The sequence below is a fragment of the Pygoscelis adeliae genome, unplaced genomic scaffold (genome assembly GCF_000699105.1).
Source record: "Pygoscelis adeliae isolate BGI_AS28 unplaced genomic scaffold, ASM69910v1 Scaffold14, whole genome shotgun sequence".
NCBI lineage: Eukaryota > Metazoa > Chordata > Aves > Sphenisciformes > Spheniscidae > Pygoscelis > Pygoscelis adeliae.
In genome coordinates this window covers 2,899,110-2,920,957 of record NW_008825109.1, presented here as the reverse complement: position 1 = coordinate 2,920,957, position 21,848 = coordinate 2,899,110, and the positions used below count along the sequence as shown (strand labels likewise).

Sequence of the window (21,848 nt, the reverse complement as noted above, 5' to 3'; positions counted from 1 at the left end):
AGAGTGAGTGAGTGAGTGAGTGTATACAGCTACTCTTATGCTTCCTCTTAGCTCTCCTAGAGCGTCCTTTTCTCTTTTTTAAAAAGGAGAAACTTCTCTCCTATTTCAGACATCAAATCCTATCAGCTTCCAGGGAGCTACTATTGTGTATTTGTTATCTCATATTATGCAACTTGCGAAATTATACACTAATATGGAAATCATGGACAAAGACAACCAGCAACTTTATACCATAACCTACACAGGGCAGGAATTAACGCGTGCAGAAATCCAGAGGTTCCCATGGACCAATACCTCTTGCTGCTCCAGAGCCTGACCTATTAGTATGCTGGCAATCTTTAGTGACCAGTAAGTTTCATTAAGTTGAAGACGCTCAACTTTTCAGAGAAATAAAGTCTAAAGAAAGACTTTTTCATGATAAATGTCCTTCCTATCTGGAATTGGGTAAACTTGAGCGAAGTATTGGATTAATTCAATATGGGAAACTTTAAAAGGCAAAGAATTTCAGCACTTGCATCAGGAAATACAAAGTGATGATTCACAGCAACCGTAGCTCTGCCATACTATGTACACAATCAACAGAAGCACAAATTCATTTATCACATCCTAGTGCTTTTGCACGAAGAGGAGCATTATCACTCATTTGTGCTGAAAACCTTCAACGCACTTCAGCATTAACTATTTTCTCTTCTGAACAAGAAATATTTTATACAGTTTTTGTATCACAGAACACACTTACCAGCCAAGGCGCTTCCATTCGGCAATCCATTTGTTTTTTGTTTCTCCTAAAACAGATAATAATAGTCCAGAGAAAAAAAAGAAAGTATGTGACAAGAGATTTTCATATTTTGGGAAAGAACAAGGTCCATGCTCTATTTTATAGTTACTATTTCATTGCATTTACAAGATTTTCCTCATTTCCAGTACCAGACACTACTACAGTGCTCCTTAAAAACAAACCTTCACAAAGCAACAGCCACAGTGGGAAGTAGCAAAAAAGTAATTTGTAAGGTAACACTTTCTAAGTAGGCGAGGGGAATTAAGTTGCCATCAGTCACTCAGAATAACTTCTCTGCTACAACTCTTTGTAGAAGTAGCTGTGAAGAAGCTACTGTTGGCGGAAGATGAAATTTGCTCAGATGATGGGAGAAAACCCTAAGACGGAAAACAACTAGATGATGGTAGGTTGTACTTAACGAACATAGGCCAGATCAGGACACAAGTATCAAGGAAAAGGTTGGGTTTTTCTTCTCCTTCAACTACTTTGTATACATTTCTCAAGCTGATCTTTCAAAACCTGAATCCTACCATGGCCTGGAGCTGGTTATGGAAATACTCAGAAGACTACATAAAACATCCATCTCCTCATTGTGGGTATTAAAAAAAACAAAGCAAATTTACGATCAAAGGACATCATCTTGCTTATGAACTGAAGGATTCCTCTTTACACCTGGAATATTGGAAAGCCTTCCAAAATCCCTTAAGATTCGTACCTCCACAGAGGTCTTCCACAGTAAATAGATCATCTTTGAAACTTTCCAGTCAAGAGGAACTATATAATCATCTGGCAACAAGGATTCTGCAGAAGAAAATATTTTTTGCAGTTGAGTGTTCAGATCTCTCCACAGCCAAAATATACCACTGAATTACAATTTTTGCACACATTATATATATAGACCTTTTTTAAAATCAGCAGATATTTAGATGAGCAGCAGCAAAGTCAGAATTTAGGTTTTCTAGACTCTAAGGCCAGTGCACAGGAGGGGGAGGAGGGGCCTGAAGGAGATTTGGTTTTGGTTTCTTTTTTCTAGGCAAAGGCTTTCCTACCATACTTTCATTTCCCCGACAGACTTCCCTGAAACTAGGCACAAACAAGAAAAACAGAAAGTTTTCAGCCCATAAATTAAACAAAATGCAACTTAAGTAATAAACTTAAAATTTAAAAATGTTTAATTGTAGGAATTTGTGCAATGTCGCTAAAGAAATTACTTTCTAAAATGTTTTAACTCTAGCACTGTTTAAGAAGCTGAAAAGAGATTCTTTGTAGGAAAACAGTCTAAAAATATATTCTATGGTTACATGAGAATCATACAAGCAATTCAGTCAACTAAATCTTCAATTTATAAATAACCAAAGACATTTATTTACCAAAAATTTCCCCCTCAAAATATTTTCCATAAAAATTGACTGCAATTGCCAGTGTTGTAAAATACTACAGCTTAAATCTGTACATGAATAAATAGTAGCCTATCAATATATAATATATATAAAATTACAGTCAAATCAGAATGTGGCCAACCTTCTGCAGACAGCATGCACAATTTTGACGGAAAACCCCACCAAACAGCAATCACAAGCTGGCAGGGCTTCAGAGAGATATGGGGGTGGGTTTGTATTTCTTAAAGGTTGTTTCCAGAGGAAACTCATCTAAACACCAGAGAATTTCATGTGTTACTGACTCAGAGAAGAACGACATTTGGTTCACTTATCTGTTGAGTTTCTGAATGCCTGTTCTTGTTTTTTCCCAGCAGATCCCCATTTTCAAGTCATGGCCAACTCCATTCCCTCTTAGATGATGAAATTTAAGATCCCAGGTATGAAGACTCACCAAGTTTGGAGAAGAACGTTTTATATATAATAGTTGAGGACATGAGCAGCACTTCCCTGCTCTCTTTTAGCTCTATATGGCAAATCCTTAGGTGTGTGGTGCCAGACTTAGATAAAGCAGCACTGCAGGTCCTCTGGGGACCACACCAAATGTACTGGTACCAAGCCTAGTATGCTGCCAGTGGTTTGGCATCACTGTTCTGGCAGGCAGCATTGCCATCAACTTTTGCAATAAAAACAAAGAATCCCAAGGGCAGATTGGGCAGATAAACAGACATAAGCCGCTCCTTAGTTGTCATCTCAAAATTTTCATGTGAAAATGCATGCTTAACTTCAAATTCTACTGAAACAAACAGGTGCAAAGGTCTACGTGCTGAAAAAATGGTCTGTGTTTTTTAATCCTATTAGTTGGCCAAATCAAAGTTATTGTTTTTCTACAGGCTAAATTTGGACCAAAGAAGTTGCAGAACTTTATGCACAGGGAATGTGGCTCTCAGCAGGGACGTACACAGCAACATGTCCTAGGATGATTTCCAATCAAATGTTGGCCAGTTGTTGCTGGCTACAGCTCTGTACAGTTACATTAGCTTGCAGTAAATTTGGAAATCATGGTTGCCACACACAACTCCTTCGAGGACTGATCATCATACTTCTAACCACTAACTCAAAATGAGTAAACTGAAAGTACAAAAATATGACAATTGGAGCTCTGGAAGGCGAGTATACAACTGTGACACTTTTTAATCATGCATGATTAAAAAGGTATGCACTATCAGAAAATGCATCTTGTAATTTGATTTTCAACTTAAATTAGATTCTAGGAAAGTTTTTCAACAGTATCTAAGCCACATAAGGGTCTATGAAAAAATTACTAAATAAAGAAAAAGGACTGCTACTATATTAACCAGGTGGAATATAAAACCAAACATGCAACCTGTATATAAAAGCACACATTTTGTACCATGTTTTCATTTAGTGAAGATTTTAGGTAAAAAAAAAAAAAAAAAAAGACCAAAGCTGCAGTGATTCCTTTCAATAGAATTAATATTTGATTAATTGGTAGCTGAAATAAACCTGAGTATTTAATCATAGGGATTTGGGGTTTTTTGTTTGTTTTGGTTTTTGGGGGGTATTCTGGTGGTTGGTTGTTTGGGGTTTTGGGGATGTTGTGGTTCTTTTTTTTTTGGTTATTTTTTTATATAGGAGTAGTAAGAAGAGTATTACCCAGTGGAAGACCTGGAGAACCAAAGAGCTGCACAAGTTGAAAAGCAAATCCTAATGATAAGGGAAGTCCCAGAAAACTATATTTCTTATTCACATCTGGATTATCTTCATGTTGTGAGGCCTCTGCTGGCTCAGGGTCACCTGCTTCGTGCACATTTTCACCGCAGCTTGTCAATATACTAGAATCTTCTGGATATTCAGAAACAACTTTAACAGAAGACAAAATATCTGGTTGGCTATTTGTAACCTCCGAAGAAACTTGTTCACTTTCGCCCTCTTTTTTATCAACTACCTGTTGTTGCTTAAGAGTTCTAGCTTGCTCCTCCTTCGTCCTGGAAACGACACAAACCCTGCAGGAATATTTTGGCATAGGAGAAGATTGTCCCGAATGAATGTAAGAAATATCATGTAACAGAGCATCTGCATCCAGGGTGGGTAAGGAATAGGTTGCCTCGGTGCCACTGTAAGGTGCAGAATATTCCTGCAATGCACGGTTCTGCTCACGTTCCTCTCCACGGTCCTTGCTTAGAAAGCTCTTTTGCTCCACTTCTAAAACACTTTTTGGGGGAACATCATCTTTTCTTGGGACTTCCTTTCCTCCCTCTGTACTACCAGCAATCTGTCGTGGTAGATTAAACTTCGGTGCCAAGTTGACAATTCTTCTATACCTTTTCCTCTTTGATGTAATTGGTGCAGCGTCATTTCTTGGAACATTTACTTCACTCGAACACTGCACGAAGGTGGCCCTGGCTTCCACAAGGGAATCAAAGTGCACTTCACCAGCTGGAGATGCCGATAGACCTTCGCTTATTATATGACCAGCTTCCTCAGTTACTGTTACCTGATGGTTTTCCTTTACCAATCCTTCATTTGACTGATAGCAATTTAGCTGTGTTGAACTGTTCATGTGAGTCTGTTTAGGTTTCCTCATTTTGGGGGGTCTTTGTTCACTTACAAATTTATCCTCAGACCAAGAAGAGAGAGAAACTTGTGTATCAAAGCCCAGCTGCAATTCCTCAGTAGGTAAACTAACTGAAAAAAAAGCCCAGGCATTGGAGCTATTCTCTTCTGCTTTTAATGCACCTTTGTCCTCCGTGTTATCATCACGCACATTATCATGTAGGATTGAATTGTAACACCGAGAGATTTCTTTTTCTTCACCATTTACACTTAACAGCTTAGCTTCCATGTCAGGTTCACATGTAATTTGATATGATCCAAGTTTGTTTTCCATGCTTAACAGTGGCGTGTTATAATCTCCAGAGATGCCTTCTGTTTCCTGGATGGAATTTTTATCATTGCTTATTTTTAGGAAACTGCTTCTGCAAAGATTTTCTTTGTGCCTTTCATTTGTTTCCTCATCAACAAATGCATTTTTGGTTAGGTCTTCAGTAGAAAAAGGTTTTACATCTATTAGAAGTGAACTGTCACTTTCTACAGGCAATTCATTTTTCAATGCACTGTTCAACATCGTTGAGACCTCAGACACAGCAACGGGAAACCTTTCTCTTGAAACCACTGCAGCTTCTTTTAGGCTTTCATCATCACTATTAGGCTGCTCTTCACAAACTGTTACTGGATCCTCCGGACCTTCACTGAATGTACACAATAATTTGCTGTTTTCTTCTTCTGAATCATCCTCTTCGCTTTCTGATGTGTCCTGGTCATCTGGAACTGGATGATGAGCTGCTCTGCCTAACTTCTTCTTCATCATTTCTGTATGATTGCCTTTCATTTTTTTGTTTCTTCTTCGCTTTTTCCTCTGCTTTGCTTTTGTCAACAGGTGCCCAGGGTTCTCCTTTAAAAACGTCTCCCTGTGTGAAAATAAAAATAAACAAACGTAAAATAAAAATAGATTTCAGTAATAAGGTATTCGTGGTGTTCAATTTGAAGAACAGGTACTTTATGTTAATATGATGATCAAACACAGACCATCAGCTTTGCTAAATAATCTTAAATAAAACCTTCTACTGATTAAATAAATGTACACCTTACAATTCAGAACAAATCTTGAATATTTTAAACCAATTTAAATAAACATAGCTGCCATCTCATTAACTTAGTTTTACAAAAAGTATCACAAATCATTGCAAGACCAAACAACATGTTTCTGGATGTCTTTCTAAATGATGTTTGAATAATAGATACTAAAGAGCTACTGCTATTCTGAAATTTCATTAAATGTCATGCTGAGCAGAAAGGTACTAAGTGGAGGACGTAGTTAGAAAATTTCATCCCTTAATATTAAATGGGCTATACTTAGATAAGCTGGACTCAAATTCAAAACATACTAACCAAAAATCTGAATAATGTAAAGGTACAGTGACTACAGCAACTGTGATATTTACTGCTCAGTATAGTATGTGTGGACGTATACATATTTGGAAAAAATATTTAATATTTTATTAGCAACAAAATAATACACTACAGAAAAATTAACACAGTTGTAGGCAGTTATTTACAATTAATTTTGTAGCTCTTTTCAGAACGTCTGATTTTTTTTGTCTGCATTTCTCATTGAATTTAACAGATAGCAGCTCTAACAGTGACTTCTCTGAAATCTTGATGTTAGCCTGTCAGCCAGCTAACCCTGAAATGAACACACGTGGGAAAAACCTAGTCCAGAAATCTAACTTCTCCCTATGCAACAATTCAGAGAGAGAGAAGATTTTCAAAGCTAAGTTTGACTGATAAATCTTCATATCAAGGATCTGCTGCTTTTATGTAATTCTTCGCTTTTCTATAACTCTCTGTTCAGGATGGTACTTCACACAACACACTAAAGCAAACAAAGCAGTAGCTAGAAGAATTATAGGGTAAAATTAGTTATTTTCTGGGAATCATATGTAACAAACTGTTTTAAGTGCTGTATTCTGAAATTCTTAAGAGAGAACTTAAAAAAAAAAAAAAAAAAGGGTGACTGTGCATGCAGAGGGAAAGCCAGAGGCACTAGTAGGCAACCTGGGACCTAAAGGTCACCTATGGAAACCTACCCTTACCCTTTATTCATTCTTAAATTTATTCATTGTTAGTCTCATATAAATTCTTTCTAATTTGAACTCTACAAAGTAAACCCTCCTAATTATGTGAGTGTGAAGCACCTCAGCAGCCTTCTTGGCCTCAGTATAGCCACAAAATCACTTGACTGGAACAGGATTCAAAAGTCTTGGTGCCTTGATATTGCTGCAACAAGCACTACAGATCTGCGAAAAGATCTTGTTGGAAAGCACACAAATTTAATTGCCCTATAAAGGCATCCAGATGAGACATCCTACTAAGAAATGGCATTTCCTTCAAATTTTGGCATTTAAGTCCACATGGTGCTTTCCTCTGAGTAATAAAAACTGACTTCCCCTTTTCCAAATCAGTGTATTTTCAATACAACGCCCTATGGTTTAAGTGCAGATGTCTATACTGTAGATGCTTGAAGTTAGCCAAGACAAATTCCACCCCGAATTCTGTTCACAAATATGTCCCCTACTCAGCAACACGCCTCGCGTCTCCCCAAAAAAGAGACATGGGATGCCAGACAAATTTTTAGGATTTAATAGATCTTATTTGTCTATTGAATTAAATGATATAAAAGTGAAGCATCTGCCATGGTAGCTGGAGAGATTACTTTCTTACGTATAACCCAGATTTGCAGAAATCATACACTAATCATAGATTATGTCTTAAATCCTGACATTAACTTTCTTCTTTGGTGATGAAAATTCATGACTTGAAAGTGTTTTTAGAGGAGGAAATTCTCTGAAGTTTTCAGAAGCATAAAACCCCTTACCAGTGAAACAGAAAATAATGTCCCATTTTTAATAGTTTTTAATGGAGTGGGGAATAAAACATCAGGCCTGTGCACCAATTCCAAGAAGAATTTAGTATTGTACCTAAAGGCCCTTGTGCTGCCATAACAACTCTGCAGAAATGACAACCAAATGGCCAATGTCAGCACCGGCACAGGAAAGGAATGGACTTCTCCGGTTTTGGTACTGTAGCTATGCTCTTGCTTACCACTCACTTCTCCCAGATGTGAATTTGCGCTGCTGCTGCTGGAAGTGAACTTCTCTAATACTGATTCAAGTATGTTTCTGATGCCTAACTCCTGACACATCTGACAACGCTTTCGGGACAATGCTGACAGAAACTTTCTTAGGCTAGGATGCCGCATCAAAAGGTATTGTAGAACGTTGTAAAATGAGGGGGGGGGGAAGTCTCGGAGGTCAGCACATTTATTTCCTCTCCTCACCATTAATTCTGAATCAGGAAGGAAAACCACACTGGACAGGATTCACTTTAGAATGCAAGAACAGCAGAAATACATCCAACCAAATAATGGGAGAAGAACCTGGATGATCCAGAGAAACTAACAGCTATTATTGCATTGAAATTGTCGCATGTCAAAATAATAACGACTGCAAATGTTGGTCCAGGTTAATGATTTAGCATACCTGGATATGACCTTCAATAGTGACATTCAACAGTTCATAATAAATACAACAATGTCATTTCTATGCCTTGGAAACAGGGAGGTTTTATAGCAGTTCAGCAAAATTAGTTTTCTAAAGGTTTGGATTTCCTGAAGAACTGACTAAAGCAAAAAGGGAAGTGATGGACTACTGAATGCAGAATAATAAAATTTATTATTCTTCACTTTTCCAGGCAACTTCTGTTTTCCAACTGATTCTAAGAAAATACTACCCCAAAGAAACACTCTAATTCACCATGATGGCATAGCTAAAAATTTCCTGCTTGGGGTATACCCAGTATCATGTTAAGGTTTTTGCATTTCATGAAGCAAATTGTCTGCTAGTTTTCTTTAGTTTTATCTTAGTTCCTCCTCTTTTAGTCCACCTACATGCCTTTTGAGGAGTTTTCCTTATTGTAAAACCATACGGCACACAAACATTGAGAAAATTCAAGAACCAGCATGGAGATAGACTTCTCTTCTTTACAGGGGCATTTGCCAGTGAGTTGTTTTTAAACACACACAACACACGCAAAAGGGAAAAGAAAAAAGGTGCCGTTTCAGTTGATATTTAAATTTTGCTATATATTATGCATTAAAAAAAACTGGTTAGTAATAAACAGACCTGAAAAAATGTAATAGCATTTTTGTTGAAATGGGAATTCCTTTTCGGTAACACCACTTCAAAATTTCTCAGCCTAACGTTTAGACAATATTAAAAGCTTTTTGCCATAACTCTCTTACATGTGACTTCAAGGTTGTTACCTACTGCTCAAAATAGCACTGTCCAGCTTAACTGAGTCAGTGCTCAGATGACGCTCTTTACTGGAGAAACAAATGCACATTCATGATTGCCAAGGCAGAACATGCGAAGTAAATAATCTAATGAAGTTAGTCACATTTTGCTGGAAAATGGCAAAACCAGAAGAGAGTTAGTCAGTTGCAGCTATACAAACTTCAGCTCTAGCATACATCTAAGCTGATGTCTGCTTGATATAAAAAAATGCCTGCAGTCATTGCTGTAATAAAATATAGAGGAACCGATAAATTTAAAAAGCAATTCTATATGACATTTAGCAATGAGGTACATGCTCTTCCAGAAATGTATGTTATCATTAATCTCCAAAGTCTCTGGAGTGGGTTTTCAACATCAAAATTATAGTAGAGCTGCTTACATAAAATGGCGTTTACTGGGAAACACTTCACCTTCTCCACCTGGTAAGTCCAAGTGCATTGCTGAATTCCTTGTGACCTAACTTTACTTCAGCAACAAACAGAAATTGAAGTTATAATTTTGGAATAACAAAAAAAAGTCATGGTACCAGCCTTTTTGTTACCTATCTTGCATTTAATACTGAAATGAGTGATAAAGATCCAGTTCCTCAAAACCAAATGGAATATTGGTATTAGGTGATCAAGCAATTGGAAAAAAACACATGTAACAACTTGTCAGCATTATTGGGCTTCCTGAAAGGTGAAATTCCATTAAACAGCTGAGCATCCAACTTAGCACTTTATTGCTGCTGAAGAAACAGTCTTAGTCACCCATTCCTACTTTGTTCCAGCTGTTGCCCTTGCACTTCCACTACCTGTCTTTCGCTGGCTCTACCACCCTCCTTGTGGGTGGATTTACCTGCATCAAAAGAAAGCAAGTACTTGCTTTGTTGTTGAGCTGATTTAACTTACCAAAGCAAGAAGTAAAATAAGTGTCTAGCTAAGACAAAGGAAGTGGTTGGTGGGAGCAAGGTGACTACTTTCAGCAGCGTTAGGCTGCCTCACAGACCATCTTAAGGAAGTTCACCATAAATGATTTGTAAGAGATGTTTACACATTACAGTGTTGCAAGTTAATGCTCCCCACTCCAAATCAGTAAAGATTCTACTAATTGGATTGGATCTGAAGTAAATCAGTATTTATTATTCTTTTGTCTCTCAACAGCATTGCCAGTGGTGGCGAGATTTAAATACTCGCCTTCATAAAAGACGCTATTCTATCACAATGCTCAAAAGAGCTACTCCAATCTTTATCATTTCTACAGGATTGAAGTATATACAGTTCCGTGCAATGTATAATCAGCCATCAGGCTGCTGCCCTGTTATAGTCCAGACACAAGAGACATTGATCTAGAGAGTACACAGATAACAGCATACAATTGGTTTGATCAAAGCATACCTTTAGAAGCTGTTCATTTAATCAAATACATGGCAAAGTGCAACCACTTTACTTTTCAAAGTAAAAAACCAAACAACCAAATAAAAAACTCAACCAACCAACCAAAAAAAACAAGTTCCTGAGGTGCTAGTAACAGCAATTCAGTTTCAAACAACAGTCCATTCACTCCACAAGAAGTTTCAGGTGGGGTGATCTGACTGATCTTTGTCCTGCCTGGTTCATGAAAGTCATAAATGTGTTCTGACTGAAAGAGCCAATCTCCTGTTTTGTCTCCTTAGTCATAGAATATGTTGATCAACACTAAGGAAATCAATCCTGAATACACTGATTGATATATACGTACATACACACTGAATATACTTTTGTTCAGCATCAAACATCTACTCCCTGAACAAGTGAAACAACTCAAAAGCTGCTTTCAACCTCCATTTAGGTGCCACAAATACCTCGCCTGACGTAATTCAAAATTCTAAGCAGAAAAGAAAAAAAAAATCAGTAATAGAGGTACTGATGGATGCTAACAGAGAGAGGAGACACCATTTTTTTTTGTTTGACTGGATTTCTCTGCACCATTAAGTATAGCTTAATATTAAAAAGCAGGTTAAGAAGGAGAAAAAAAAGGACAAAGTTAAATGCTACAAGTGATCTGAATCCATCTTAAGGGGATGTACTCACAATACAGAGAAGAAACTGCAGCTTTATCATCAGACTTCTCACCCCTGCAGGCTCATAGAATCAATTTTCATTTAAGTTCTCTCTGTCAACGTTTAGTCTTTTGAAGAGAACATGATGGACACAGATGCCAATGTTATGCACTGGAAATACAGTATGAATCATCTTGTCAAGTTTGATGACATCAGTTCTATTACTTGGATGATGCCAGGTCAAGCATGAAGACAACCTGATTGAAATTAATCCAGGCTAGACAAGAAATACACTGCTTTGAGTAGTTTGGAGAAAGAGGAACTTTATTAACTAGTGCAAATTTGACTGAAGTTTGGTGTAACCTGCTGTGCAGCAGTGCTCCTCAATTTTCTATTGATATCAAGACATTTCTATATGAGATTTTAAGGAACGCTTTCAAAAATTCTAACAGGATAGAAAAATCCCACCTTCCCAGACAATGATCAGTCTCAGTTTTTCATTAACTTCTGGACAAGAATACTGCATATGCGGACATGAAGCAATCAGTTCTCACTAAATCCTAAGCACCCTCCTCTCAGCAACACCAGAGCACACTTTACGCACCGCATCTTACAAAGCTGGTGCTCCAGGTTGAAAGCCGTGAAGCACACTGGTGAAGACTGCCACTGACCAGACAAACAACATTATCCACCGCAAACGCAAAGCCCATTTCTCTAATGGCCAATTCACACCTATTGAAAAAAACCACGCAAACGGTAATAATTACCTTAAAAATCTCAACCTTTTTCTTTCCAAATGAAGAACAGAGTTGCTGTTACAGATGTAACATATTGCATAATGTATATATAATCTAATCAGTTCAAATACAAGACAGTATTGAATCTGAGTAGATCCTTGATTTTAGGAGGAATAAGATCTGCGTTCAAAAATTAAATTCTATGAGCCACCTCACAATCCGTTTTTCAGTTCCTCTCCCTTACAATCTACTCAATCTACTGCTTTCCAGGCATGTGCTTATGCAATTCCACTCGAGAAGCTCTACCGAGGAAAAGGCAGATTTACTGAGGCTCTCATGAGGTTGTAAAATAAATCATGTCCTAAAATGTGGTCCACAAATAAGACAGACTTTCCAGATCCTAATTCCTAAAAAATATCCTCATTGTGTATTTCGGCCACTATAGAGTCGACTCTTTAAATAAATAAATAAATAAATAACTCAGTATTTTAACCAGAAAATAAAGAAAACTACATATTGTGATATATCATCCTAGTATTTGAACACATAGATGACAGCCATCAAAACAGAATATAGAGATAAGCAAGTGCAACAAAAAGGTTTTAAAAGTGAAAATTAGATTTACAGGGTGAAGTGTTGGCCTTTGTTGCCAAGGCACGTTCACACACAAATGTAAAATGAAGTTTGAGATAAGACACAAGCAAAATCAAGTTGAGGAAAAATATGGGTGGGAGTGTAAGGAAGCAACAGAGGTACAATGAGAGCAGGATGGAATATTTAGAGGTACGTAATAAGCTATTTTCTGTTAGGAACTTTCAATGAAAGATGACAGATCTTAGCAGTATTTAAAATAGCTTCAATCAACAAAATTGTAGCAAAGATATGTAATTAAATATCCACCAAAGCACAGACCATAATTCTGGGAACAAAAGTATGAGTTTTGAAAATACAAGAAGATGCTGCAAACTTAATGAGGCTAAGAAAAAAAGGAATGAAGAAAAATATATTGTATGACAGAAAATATTACTTTCAGCAGAACAACAAGAAAAAAATTCAAAAGGACAGCCTGGGGAGAGGGGAATATATATACTCAGTTAAATCAGCATCAGTTTGAACCGAGCCATTAAAAAATAGAGAATAAGGTGCAGCTCTCTACGCAGTTTATAGTTCAGGGAAGAAAAGGGAAGGGGGAGATGGATCCAGAGTTATGAAGACAACTGTAGTAACTGAACACACAGGACTCAGACCAGATAGGTGAGAAAGATGCAGTTCAAGAGTAAGAGAAAAGGGGGGGAAAAGTTACAAGAGGAAAACAGTAAAGGAAACAATATCAGTAAATATTAAGTAACCAGCCTCTAACTTAGATTATAGCAACATTAAAATGCAAACATTTGTAACTGCAGACAACATTGCTATTCAGAACATCTGCTCCAGGTATTGCGCTCATTCTAATGCGTCTCAAATGCTATATGAAATATTGGGAGCTACACAGCATTCAATTATAATGTACATTTGCTGGAAGGTATTACACCTTTTTCAACAAATCTCAGTACTTTGTCATACTGGCATCCAACTTTTACTTACTATTTCTGCGTACTACTCTTTCGTATTAACTCACTTCCCTTTTAAACGTCTTTCACCAAAAGGACATGATGAATTACCCTTTAAAGATGATTACTTTCTACAAAAAAGCCCTGTATTATTCCTAGAGTGTTGGGGATGAACAGATGCAGAAAACTGCCTTCCAGTGGTGCAATGTAGTAAGTGTCGATAGAAGTCTGTCTTTGGACAGAAAATAAACAACTACTTTAGACAAACTCTAATATATGCCAGTATTTTCTGTCTGGAAAGACAATACAACTATACAAGAGACAAGCGGTCACGGACACTGCTTGAGGGAGAAAAAAGGGATCAGCTAAGGGTGTTGTCAGGAACTGGTGAGCAACTCTGCCGATACAGCTATGAAACAAAATAACCGGTATAAATGGTACAGCCAGTTTTGCTGCTACAGTTAAAGCCAGAAACTTCGTGCCCATCTGAGAATAGGAGGAGAATCATGGACTGCTGTATTAACGCAAGCCTGCATCTGACACCCTGAAACCAGGCAGCAATTCTGTTAGTGATTGAAAAGTCTTCTCTGACAGACAAGAGCTAACTCTTTTGATATTCTGGACACTGCTCTCACTATATCCATTAGAATAGAATAATTTATGTCAGAAAGGGCCTCTGGAGATCATATGGTCCAACCTCTGCTCAAAGCAATACCAACTGAGATCTTGTTGCTCATGGCCTTGCCCAGATAAGTTTTGAATAGTCCAAGGATGGAGATTACACAACCTAATATCTAATTGGAATTTCACATGTTGCAACCTCTACCCATTGCTCCTCATCTAAAAGGAGCCTTGCTCCACCTTTATACTCTCCCATTAGGTAGGTGAAGACAGTATTAAGCTGTCTTAGCCACAGCCTTCTCTTCTTAAGGCTGAACAATCTGTTTCTCCCAGCTTCTCCTTGCATATCAGGTGCTCCAGGCCCTGACCACCTTCTGCTCAACTCACTCCAACATGTCACATCTTACGTGTATCAGTGAGCTCAAAGCTTGACATTCTCAACAAAGGCACCACAAACTAACCAGGCGAAAGACAAACGCATTTAATCTCTTTACAGCTCAATTCCCTACAGAGCAGTAGAAAGTTAAACCATAGTTAGCTATCTTTACTCACAATAAAACCTCTCCTCGAGACCTAGGACCAAAACGGGCAGCATTATGGACATAATCTAAGTATTCATTATTAGAAACAAGAACTCAGTCTAGGCTGCTGGAACAAAACAATGAAACACACAACTCTAACTGTGTCTTCTACATACACATACACAGAATTCCATTTATACTCCTGTATATAATGCAATTTTGCTGCACAGGCACAAGCAGAGTCTTCTAACTGCAGTTTTCACAAAGTGAAAATAGTTTTGAAATTTTATCAAGTATACTTCATTGAATATTTAGTTCATGTACCAAACAGCTGCAAAGAGCTGCAAATGAAGCTCAAATATGCATACCTGTTTTGCTTCAAGTAAAAGATCTGATGTCTATACTGTTGTTGTCAAGATCCCTGTAAAGCAGTGTATTCATCTTACAAGCAATACAGGAAAACTATCAGTAAAAATGCTAAATGGGGGAAAACTAATATAATCAATACACTCTTAGTTTAGGTTCATGAGCCTTCAGAAACTCTTCATGGTTAAGAGCAAGATGTGGGATAAGCTGTTCAGGAACTTCTTATAGACTTTTATAACCTATAGTATAGGTTACCAAAACCTATGGCTCATGAGTAAAGAAAAAAAAAATTATTAGAAGTATCATGAATAAAATAACAGCCAAACAGCATTACAGGCCCATGACTAAGACTGATTTGTAAATGATACAATAAACCCTTCAGAAATAAGCAAATGTTTATTAAGCCAGCTAAAGCAGCACTTTAGTCTGTTAGCAACTTAAGAAGAGATTAAACAACATCCACTAAAGAATTCATGCTTTTTTAAATCAGTAGACAACATGCAAGCACATGTTCCAAAAGTTTTGCTCATAAAGCATTTTTCTACTGTGTTTCCATAAAGTCCTATAACATTTAGAGTTAGTATCAGGAAAATATTAAGAAGGACAAGGAGGATGATCCACACAATTATAAAGCAGTTACTCTGGTATCAGTTTGAGGGACAACGAAAGAAAAGTAATTCGATTAACAGCTCAAAAAAGAAAAATATTTAGCATCACTAAAAAGACTGCAAGTACAACTGAAAAAAAAATTACTTCATGGATGCAATATGTTCTGACTTGGCACAACATGGTATTATTACAACAGCACTGTATATCAGTAAGGTACACATTAAAAGGTCAAGGACTGCCTGCCTACCTGAGAAATGAAGCAGCAGCATTATCAGCTGAAAGGAAACTGCAAAGACCCATTCCAGATGCAATACTTCAATGCTTTTATTATCCTTGGTCTAGAATGACATTGACAGTCTATCTCAAGCTAAAACCACCACTTGCTGCTTCTCCATTACTACAGAAATAAATCAGACATATCTGAGATGATCTGACCTTGACAAACTGTTACTACTTTATCATCTAAATACCTAAAAGACCAGCTATGTTTTCACATATTTTTCTGTGAACTCAAAATAAGCAGATTTACAGCTCATTTCAACCAATTAGCCTATAAAAAGAAAAAAAAAAACCAAAATTAATTGATGTACCAAGTAGATTCTCATCTAGGAAATGATTACCAAAGAGCTTTAATCTCTGCTCTTGCTTTTATTTCAAAAGGATGAGAACATAAAACATTGAAATGAGGAAGTGTCACTGTAGAAACACTGAATTGAAATATTTCCACATCCGACCTATATGAAGCATCTGATCACTCTTTTAAATTGAGTACTTAATTTCATGAACTGCATTTAAACACTATGTCTTCTTATTGCTCTTTACTGGGAATTGAAATACGTCTCTGTTCTTTTGTATGGAAAACCCTCAATTCTCAACGTATACCTAATCACCTCATCTCCATGATGTACCAGCACAGAGGGAGAACATTTCTTCCAGAAAACTCGATTGCTAGGAGGAAGCAGCAGTTGAAACTACAGATATCACACATGAATGTGAAAATACAAAAGTAATTTTTTTTCTAATTCACTGAAAATGAATCCTACTGGTCAGCTCAAAGAAAATACCAACACAGTCTAAATTACATCAGGAAAGACAGACACAAAACAATCAAATATAAATGTTATGGGCCCCATCTCAGCTAGACAAAGCCTGGTTTTCAGTTATCTATTATCTAGCAGAGAAATGAAGAAAAACTACCATCTCTGCAAAAGGTTTCAAGAGATAGATAACAAAAGACAAAATCTTGGCTTTCTTCTTAAAGACAAAAAGCTTAAAAAAATTATGCAGCACAGCAAACCAGATTAAAATGAACCTAAAGAGGACATGACTACAAGAACAGAAGACAGAATTCCTCACGGATCATTTAACATAAAATAAAAATAAAAAAGTGTCACATTAGGTTGCCATGGTTTAACCCCAGCCAGCAACTAAGCACCACACAGCCGCTCGCTCACTCCCCCCTGGTGGGAGAGGGGAGAGAATCGGAAGGGTAAAAGTGAGAAAACTCGTGGGGTGAGATAAAGACAGTTTAATAGGAAAAGCAAAATTAGCACAGGCAAGCAAAGCAAAACAAGGAATTCATTCACTGCTTCCCATCGGCAGGCAGGGGTGCAGCCATCTCCAGGAAAGCAGGGCGCCATCACGCGTAACGGTTACTTCAGAAGACAAAGCACCGTAACTCCGAACATCCCCCTCTTCCTTCTTCCCCCAGCTTTACATGCTGAACATGACGTCATATGGTGTGGGATATCCCTTTGGTCTGTTGGGGTCAGCTGTCCCGGCTGTGTCCCCTCCCAACTTCTTGTGCACCCCCAGCCTACTCGCTGGTGGGGTGGTGTGAGAAGCAGAAAAGGCCTTGACTCTGTGTAAGCACTGCTCAGCAATAACAAAAACATCCCTGTATTATCAACACTGTTTCCAGCACAAATCCAAAACATGGCCCCATCCTAGCTACTATGAAGAAAATTAACTCTACCCCAGCCAAAACCAGCACATAGGTCTTCCAGGGTTTGGGTTTGTGGGTTTTGCAGTGGGTTTTTTTGGTTTGTTGGTTTTTTTATTTTGTTTGTTTCTGTTCTTTTTTCTTCTCCAAACAAAAGAAAAATAAGAACACTAAATAATCCGTCAAAGACAAGGCTGATGAAAACTGTTGATAATTCAGGAAGTAAACTAATCAAACAAGAAACAGCAGTTTAGATGAAGCAGTAAAACCAAAACTATTTTTTTCTATAGCAACACATAATCCTATATAGCTGATGCTAACTGGTCAACTATATGAACCAAATTATGTATGTTCTGCAAATTAATTCTCATTTAAATTTCATCCTTAGAAGACTAGGATGTTAAAACTATAGCTGAGTATCTTAACTACTCTGTTTAAATTTACTTAGCAAACATCTCACTAGTTTGAAGTATGCAGCAGATAGTTAGAATGTGCATTCATAACATTAAGGTTCTATGCATTAGTTAGATTTAAAAAAAAAATCTGACACTATTATTTCATGAAATATGATGAACTAGCAATTTACTAAAATTCTAAAACAACAGGAAACCTTCATTCTAGGTACATTATCATCATCAACAGGTGTATTGTATAAAAACTATGCCAGATTTTTTAGATCCCCAGTCTAACTAACAGTGAGTTCTTACATTTCTTGTACATACTTTTTGACAAAATAAGTAATTTTCCTCATTTGTGAGGGAGCAGGAGAAATTCAATACCTGCAACACGTATTTCACATCATCTTTTTATTATTTTTACATATAAATATTGTAGTGTAAGAGCAACTTCTGTCTGAGATATACATATAACCGTGACTGTCATATCCTCATGAAACATTACTATACCATGAAACAAAAATGTGTTACACAGACAGTAATTCCATTGTGTTTTCACCTACCATGTCATTGTACTTACCTTGGAATACAGCTTTATAGATTAAGCAGTTTACAATAAATGTTTGATACAGTGCAGTTGCAAAGCATTCCTTTCTTGTTATGTGTCCTTTGCAAACTGCAAGCCTATTATCGATCAACATGCTCTGCATATCAAAAATACTCACCATCCACCAATAATTTATTAAAAAGATAACACCAAAAAATGCCGCATCATTTTATAATAGTATGAATTCACATCTGTTTAAATACAAATTTCAGTTAAAGAGAACTTAGATATCAATTAAATATTGCTAAAAAAATCCATTTCCTTTAAAAACTGAAGACAGAAGGTACCAAAAGATATCATAACATCAATTTTCAATAATCAGCTCTTTTTTGTCATACCTTAGCACATTGTGTGAATATTACATAAAGCCTCAATAAATTTTATCAATTTATTATGGCTTAAAGTAATATAGAGTAAATAAAATGAGTCTTTCTAAAACCTTTTTATCTTCCTCCCACTTGAAATATGCTTTCATGTTTGAATATAAAAACTTTGGGATAATTAAAGTATTACTGACCATTTACAATGATTTCCATGATTCTTTTGAGACATGGAAAAAGATAACCATGAACACTAAAATACAGTAACATAATTGGTATGAATAACAGACAATGAGGGAAGAAAGTTAATATAGTTGGAGAGCTTCTTTTTTTTATATATACACATAATTCAATATATTAACAATCCATGCGCTACTGAAGCATTTTAAGTTATTTTTCAAATAATTAAAACAATTACTAAAATGTGAAACTGCACACTTCAACTTTTACAGTTAATAGAATCTCTTATGAAAATGTTATTGCAGATATACATTAAATTGTACAAATTTAGATTTGCACAATAGGTGTAGAAAACCACAGAAAGATACTTCATTATATACCTGGATTTTCAACTTTCATGGTATTCAGACTTTAAAGATGAAGTAATTTTTAGGGCCTATTCAAAAATTGTCTGTAAGTAAAAAAAATTATGCTGGCTTTGGAATTTTCAAAATTCTGATGGCTATTACACCAAATTAGTAATAGAAAACCATGAAAATTCTTTTACCTACGTACTCACATTCTTGACAAAATTTCCTATTCAGGATTTACTCATTCAGTGTATAAGGAAATCAAATGTAGTTAGACCTGAAGATAACTTACTTCAGCTAGCAGGTTAGTAATAATGCTCACCTGCATAAAATCCTACAAGCTTGAAGTAAAATAAAAACTGTTGCATTGAACTACTAAAACAACACTGAAGACAAATATATTTTATTAATTCAGCAAGCTGTTAGAAAGCAAGCAAAGTGAAAACTTACAAATTCATCATTTTTTAAGAGAAAAAGGGCAGTAAATTAGTCAATCTCCATGCTGGCTCATTGTTTGTTATGTGCTAAACAGATAACATTGGCTGTGCCAAAATTAGGAACGCAACATGGTTTTACAGAATTATATCCACTATTTATATTGAATTGATGCATCCCAACTGTGGACTGGGACTTGACAGCCTAATGCTTTAATACTTCATTTTTATCGTAAATGAAAGAAATTGATTTAGAAAGACATAGCTATGAAATTTTTGGGTTTTAGTGATAAAATTTAGGTTTTTTTAGTCAGCACAAAAAAGTTGGTGGTATGCAGCCACCATCATAGTTTATATACTACCACTGAGAACAAACAAGTGAAAAAATAATTCAGGTTGCACAGTTTAAGGCTGGTGAGTATTGTATTGACAGAATGTTGCTTCAGCTGCATCATGAGCTTCTGAGACAAAAAAAACCAAACACCACAACTGAAACCAGAAAATACATGCCAAAATTTTGCCAATTGGCAATACGTGCCAAATAGAACAAAAGGACAATCCAGGACATAACTGTTTTCAAAAAAATTTCCTAAAAGATAAGATGACTAAATGACAATCGTTAAAATTGGTTATTACATAAATAACCTCTTCTTCTGGGGCTTTCTCTTTTAAAAGATATCTAATACGACCTCTTCTTTAAAAAAAAACCCTGCTCAACAGTTACTTGATATATGACAATATCATTGTCTTAGGTTTATGAAGGAAGACTCTGCTATATGTCATACTATATTAAATATTTCACTAAGATCAAAGTTATTACAACTGTAATAAATATAGTTTTAAAAAACATTTAATGTACAATTTTATTTACATGCAAGTCTGTTAAAGAAACAACCTCCAGAACAAAATGGTCTTGAAATAGGCCTATTTAAAATACAGAAGATCCACTACTTTATTGGAGGTGATGATGTGTTTTAGAAGGGCAAGTAACAGATTTTTATTAACTGACTGCAACTGTGTTATCGGCTACTGGAAATACTGAAAGAATTCCATGAGTCTGTATTGCCTCCCCACCTATGTCTTCGCTGCAGAGGTGGCCTTTGAGTGTTTTTGTGGGGAGGTACCACTGAATTCATGACAATAGGTATGGATATTTGATATTCATATCGTTCCAACATCTGAGCAATCTTCTCACGGGTGACCCCATGTTTATTCCTCCTACAAAAATAAAAATTTAAATAAATTGTCTGGTATGTTTCTATGCTTACAGTCTTTAAGAGAAAGAAAAAACCCTCTAATTTCACAATTTTTCTTCTTGCTTTTCATATTTGAAATTTCACTTTTATTACATTGTATCCTCATTCTCTCAGTATTCAACTTGTGTTAAGGTTTATTTTAAAAATTCACCACTGTGTATATTAAATAACAGAAAACAATACAGTCATTCTTCTTCATACAGAAATATGATGTTATTCACTAAGACTATGTACCTAAATAACCCCAGAAGGACTTTGCTTTCTATTTATTCATCAGATTTTAGATGGTATACTAGCTAATGAGTAGAGGGATGAATAATATTACAGACTACTACTTATGAAAGCAATGTTCAAACTAGCATAAAAAAAAAAGAAACTACATGGTTTCAAGACCTAATGACAGAATGTTTTCTCATCAATAAATCTCTATATAAAATAAGGAGCAATTTTAGTTTTGAACCAGAACAACATGCTCATGATACCTTTATCTACTAGCTCCTACTGATACTTGCTGTAAATTTAGAAAGGTACCAAAACACATATAAAGGAAGAGAGGCCAGAAGTGTTGTCCTGTTCTTGCAGTGTTTAGTGAACAGCTACTTTCAGTGAGAACTTGGACTATTAAGAACCTGAGACATTAGACATTACATTAGAATGTATCTCTCTCCAGAGTATCTATGGAATAGGATCTTAAAATCCATGTTAGCAGAAGATTTCGGTCTCTGCCAAAAAGAAAACCACAAGGCTCATGCACAAACTGAGTGTCAGAGAATTGCCAGCACTGTAACAGAACCAAATCTGAAAGAACAGATATAAAACATAAACAAAATGTTTCGATAGTGTAGACAAGC

At 36.2% G+C, this 21,848-nt stretch overlaps 1 protein-coding gene across 1 annotated transcript in view; it reads right to left on the bottom strand.

The window, feature by feature from the left end:
- The window catches only part of N4BP2L2 (NEDD4 binding protein 2-like 2), a 48,073-nt gene that overhangs the window by 5,919 nt on the left and 20,306 nt on the right, over positions 1 to 21,848 (bottom strand). Inside the window, exons 5-8 of the mRNA XM_009327731.1 lie at positions 20,816 to 20,959; positions 3,832 to 5,645; positions 1,494 to 1,579; positions 740 to 785 (exon numbers count right to left, since the gene is read on the bottom strand). Coding sequence (XP_009326006.1) covers positions 740 to 785; positions 1,494 to 1,579; positions 3,832 to 5,645; positions 20,816 to 20,959 — 2,090 coding nt within the window. The remainder of the gene's footprint in view (positions 1 to 739; positions 786 to 1,493; positions 1,580 to 3,831; positions 5,646 to 20,815; positions 20,960 to 21,848) is intronic.